Here is a 5,088-nt window from a genome sequence, read left to right as displayed (position 1 = left end):
TGTGTAAGCAGCGATAACGCCCTGTTACACGACCATAAATACATAACTTACATCAGAGCATGGTACAATACAAACACCTACAGGATATTCAGCTCACAGTCTCTGCTGATTGACCGTACACCTCCGAAGATATTGAAAGGATTTTACATGAAATACTCCGTAGATAGCTGCAAAACAAATGTAGAATTTATCACGGAAACAAACTTTCTGACGGCATGCTGGAGGAATGGGTTCTCCGACTCTCAAAGTGGAATCCGTCATTATCTGACATCACTAGGTACCAGCCGAGGAGGTGAGTATATCGTAATATTACTTTGTACGTTTTCTAACTCATTATAGCTTTAAAGATTGAAAGTTGTAATAAATTCATAGTAAGTGACCAAAAATATGATCTGTCAACATTATTATATCAATAGCTACAGTAAAAGATTTTTTTTTTTCAGCCTCTGACACATCACATGTACTTAATGTCGGAAAGGCCTCGAACTTCACCTGGAGTGAGCTGGATTTACATGCTGGTTCTAGGTACTACGTTACAGTGACAGCTGTTAATACACAAAACGTGTCGACTACTTATAGCTCGGACGGGTTCGTTGTCGACACGGAACTGCCTTTTCCTGGGACTGTGTTCAATACCAAGAACTATAAAAACCACCAAAGTCAAGCTTCTACCGATACCATGGAAGCTTCCTGGAACGGCTTTATGGACAGACATTCACATATACATCTGTATAAAATTGCAGTTGTTGATATTACAGACAATTCCTCGGTTTTGACCTTCCAGTCGGTAGGTAGAAAAACTAAAGCAACAATTCCAGGTCTACACCTACTGGCCGGTAGGAGTTACATTATTAAAGTTAAAGCCATGGATGCGTCCGGACAGGAAAGTGACGAAGTTCTTTCTCCACCGGTGATTATCGATCCGACCCCACCAGTCGCTTACCAATGTGCCAGTTACGTTACACTGTATAATGAAACACATGAAATTAATTTGTCTACACCAAATGAAGAATGGAAGATAAGCTTGGGAAATGATTCAATTGTCTATCGACTTTTGGTGACCATATCAAACAGCACTGAAGATACTGGTATAGTAGTGTCTCTCAACGATCACTCATTTAAAGCGCATCTGGTGCGTCAGTCTTTTTCCCATGTCTTTACTGTTCATTCCGTGGAGAGCCTTGTTATTTCTGTGAAAGCATCAGATAGGAAGGTAGACCTTGGTAGTCTCACAGTTGTTTTGGATGGATGTAACAACGTTAGTTTACACAATTATTCAACCTTTCGGATACCTCTGCAGCAGATAGCGTTTTCTACAGTATCAGCCATGCTGCAGTTCATCGATCCAGAAAGTGATGTGCGATCAGTAGAATTAGGTGTGGGGACAACTATACACGGATACCAGGTCCGTGCACTTGAGCCAGTGTTTACGGGAGGCTATCACGCGTTTCCGGTTAATCTACCTCATGGAACCCCTATATATGCTACTGCAGTAGTGGAAAACAACGTCGGTCTGCGATCCTACTTCCGGTCATCGCCTCTTATCATTGATCATACTCCACCAACAATATCGGACGTACTTCTTCAGTACAGTGATGGAACAGAAGGTCACGTGGTCATCCATATCACGTGGAAGGTAGTGGACGAAGAGAGTCAGCACGTGAACTGTATTGTAGCATGTGGTAAGTATAAATATGTCATTACTGCTCCTCATTTGTGACGAGGAAGTTGCGTGAAGTCATATAAGATACGAGCTACAAATAATTAGTAAAAACTATTGATTATTAATGATTTACCTTACACTCTAAGCAACGAAGTAAAATTATTAGCTGGTGACGTATATCGGCATGCAGTGAAAGATGATAACATTAAAATTAAACACTGATTTTGAAAATATCAAATTTTGCAAAATTGGATGTTAGATTTAAACCAAATAAAACAAAATCTGTTCTTTTCTCAAGAACAAAAGCAACAATTATCCCTCGGTTGTATTTCTCAAACACTCTTATCGATAGTTCACAAACTTATAAACAACCTGGCTTAAATATTAAAGCTGATGGGTCATTGAACATATACACAATATTTCTTCAGAAATTACATAGAAGAGACAACATTCTCAAAAGTTTAAAATATCAATAAGATGGGAAAAAAATTCATACATAAACGTAGCATTCATCAGACCAATACTAAAGTATGAAGATTTTTTTTTTAAGGACAACTGTAATAATGCATATAAACATTAAACTGGTACAGTTCAAATAAAAGCTGCACGGATTATAACTTGGCATAGGAAAGGAACATCCCACAATATACCATATAAAGACCATCTGATTGATTCGCCAATATGATGACGTAACAGAGGAGAATACACTTTATTTCACTGTATTCTAAATGCTATTTATATGAACAACAAAGACTACAATTAAGGAATAAAATAAATAATCCGCAACACTTTACTCTGAAAGTACTGGCTCATGGAAAATTACAAGCTACCTGGTGATTTTGATATTGATATATTGCAATCTGTTTAAGAATGTTTAAAACTTTTGGAATAAACAGTATTATGAGAAAACAGTCTGGGCATTCTAAGGCTTTAATACCATTTGTAATCTACAGATATTGTACCAACGACTTGCTTCTTACATTAGTTCTTAGATTAGTTCTTATTTTAATCGCAGATTGATTTATTTATGTATGTATAGATTGAATAATTACACTATTGTTTTAATTTTTACATGCATATATCACCTTATAAATTCTATGTCTTAATGCACATTATAATACAGCTTTGGTGAATTGTTGGGGCATCCGATATGAGTCTAGCTCACATGTGTGGAAGGCTGAAGGAGGAGTTAATGGGTATTTATGGCAGAAACACTTGTATTGATGGATTCAATACGTATTGCCTTTGAGATGTAAATAATAAATATAACGATATTTGCTCTAGGATATACAAACTGCACAATAATCTATTCATACCTGGAGTAGATTAATATAACTGCTTAGCATGCAATCTGATCCTATTGTATATTTTGGTACAACAACTTGTTGTAATGAAAAATGCATGGGTTAATACTGTCTAACTATAATCATTTTAAGCATCAATTTATGATAACAGGGTCGATATGGAGAACCGAAGGAATGCAGACCGATAATAAATCAAAGATAAGTGTGGATTCAGAACCCCTCAGAATCCCACATGGCACCATAATTACTGGTACAATCACGTGTGAAAACAATGCCGGGATGATAAAACAGACCCGTACAAATGACGTCACCATCCTTCTGGATACCCCCGGACATACCGACAGCCGAATAACATTCCTAAATGTCCACGGTACCACGGTCACTGGACAGGTCGTGACGAGGTTCGGGGAGAATCTTCAGTTCCATTGGGACGAGTTTGATTACCCCGCGGGTGACGTCACGTACCAGTATCGTATAGATTACATGAACGGTTCCAAGACATCGTGGGTAGACGTGGGTTTCCATAACTATGTTACAACTTACACGTTAAACATCGTGGAGGGCTCGGAATGTGGCTTGGAAGTAAGAGGCTCTAACGAGAGAGGCGTTTTCAGTGAGATCATCAACTCAACCATATATGTACTCCGACAGTCACCGTTATTGACAGGTAATGCTATATATAAATTGATCTATTTTTTTCTTAATTGATAAGAGATAATGAACTGACTATGATTTACAAAATCAGGATCACTTTAACTTTAAACGTTTACGTATTACGAAAAAGAGTACGAATAGAATAGTATTGTTTGCGGGTATCTAAAAACAACAGGGAGTCAGTAAAATACAATTCTACATTGTGAGGTTTATCATTAAGTGGCAGTACACTACAAGGTATACTATTATTAGTGTATCATGGTCATCTCATCATTCCCTAAATATATATACATGATCTTACATCTGTGAATTCATTAAACGAGTTTCATAATGTGGTATGCCACGAACATTTAGGTGAGTGACATTCTAAAGTATTGAACGTATTTGATAAATTCAATTCAATATTATATAGACACAAGTGTAAGATTGTGTTTATCATATAAACAGTGATATCTTTATAGTGCAGTTATAAATTATACATGACGTCATAATAGTGGCAATACGCATGTCTCCTAGGATGTTTTTGACTCTCGCATTGCATGGTAGAACGAACCAGTAATGTGATAAATTACAATCCGTGAAGGCGATAAGATTATTTTGTTTGTTTCTCTATTCAAAGCTTTTTCTTTTTTTTAATGCAGTGGTTTAGGTAATTAGACATTATACCGTATTTGATTTTTCAGGAACGCCATGTGGATTCCCGGAAGTTGAGGGAGGAAATGTCACCCTTAATTGTTCCCAGGTTTTTGAAGTGACTGACAGGCTGAAGACGTCCTACATACTGACAGTTGGCACCGAACTCGGATTCTCTGATGTCGTGTGGTATCACGTGTTTGACAGTAACGTCTTCACGTTCGAGTTGGATGACAATATAGCGGAACTTTTTGTGATGGTAACAGCTGTGTATGACACCGGTCCAGAAACCACATACAGAGACAGCTTTCCTGTAGTGTAGTAACTAAACAATTCATGAATATCTATTAGTAGTATTTCGTAATCCAAAACTTAATAGTTAAAACATAGTATGACTAATGTCATTCGACACGTGTTAGGAGTTTTATAATATAACCTGATATTCGTATTACCATTTACTTTACTTTAAACATATTTTATTTATACATATTTGCAAATAGGATATGGCACAAGTTATTACAACTTATGAAGCCATTTCCTTACAATAGTTACATAGACAACAGATGATATTACAGACTGATCAACTGCAGTACGAAAGAGATATAGGCCTACATAACATTAGGCACTCACACAAAATAATATATCAAAGTCAATAACATTTTCAAACATGTTGAATATTATTAAAATCTTGTTAAAATCTTCCGCTGGATTTTATAAAATTTTGTACTTTGTTAAATACAACACAATTTAAATCCAAAGACATATTTTCATTTCCAAAAAGTAATAATCTTAAAGACATATTTATATCTAAATCACTGAAATGATTTAAAAGCA

At 36.2% G+C, this 5,088-nt stretch overlaps 1 protein-coding gene across 1 annotated transcript; it reads left to right on the top strand.

Moving 5' to 3' along the window:
• Positions 1 to 1,236: 1,236 nt before the first annotated feature.
• On the top strand, positions 1,237 to 4,745 carry LOC117321189. The gene is made up of 3 exons (XM_033875656.1): positions 1,237 to 1,682; positions 3,119 to 3,634; positions 4,305 to 4,745. The coding sequence occupies exons 1-3, from the start codon at positions 1,328 to 1,330 to the stop codon at positions 4,574 to 4,576; spliced, it is 1,143 nt and encodes a 380-aa protein (XP_033731547.1). The 5' UTR covers positions 1,237 to 1,327; the 3' UTR covers positions 4,577 to 4,745.
• The last annotated feature ends 343 nt before the right edge of the window (positions 4,746 to 5,088 follow it).

This window comes from Pecten maximus, unplaced genomic scaffold (assembly GCF_902652985.1).
Source record: "Pecten maximus unplaced genomic scaffold, xPecMax1.1, whole genome shotgun sequence".
NCBI lineage: Eukaryota > Metazoa > Mollusca > Bivalvia > Pectinida > Pectinidae > Pecten > Pecten maximus.
The sequence above is the reverse complement of the archived record's forward strand: the minus strand, read 5'-3'. Positions and strand labels throughout refer to the sequence as shown.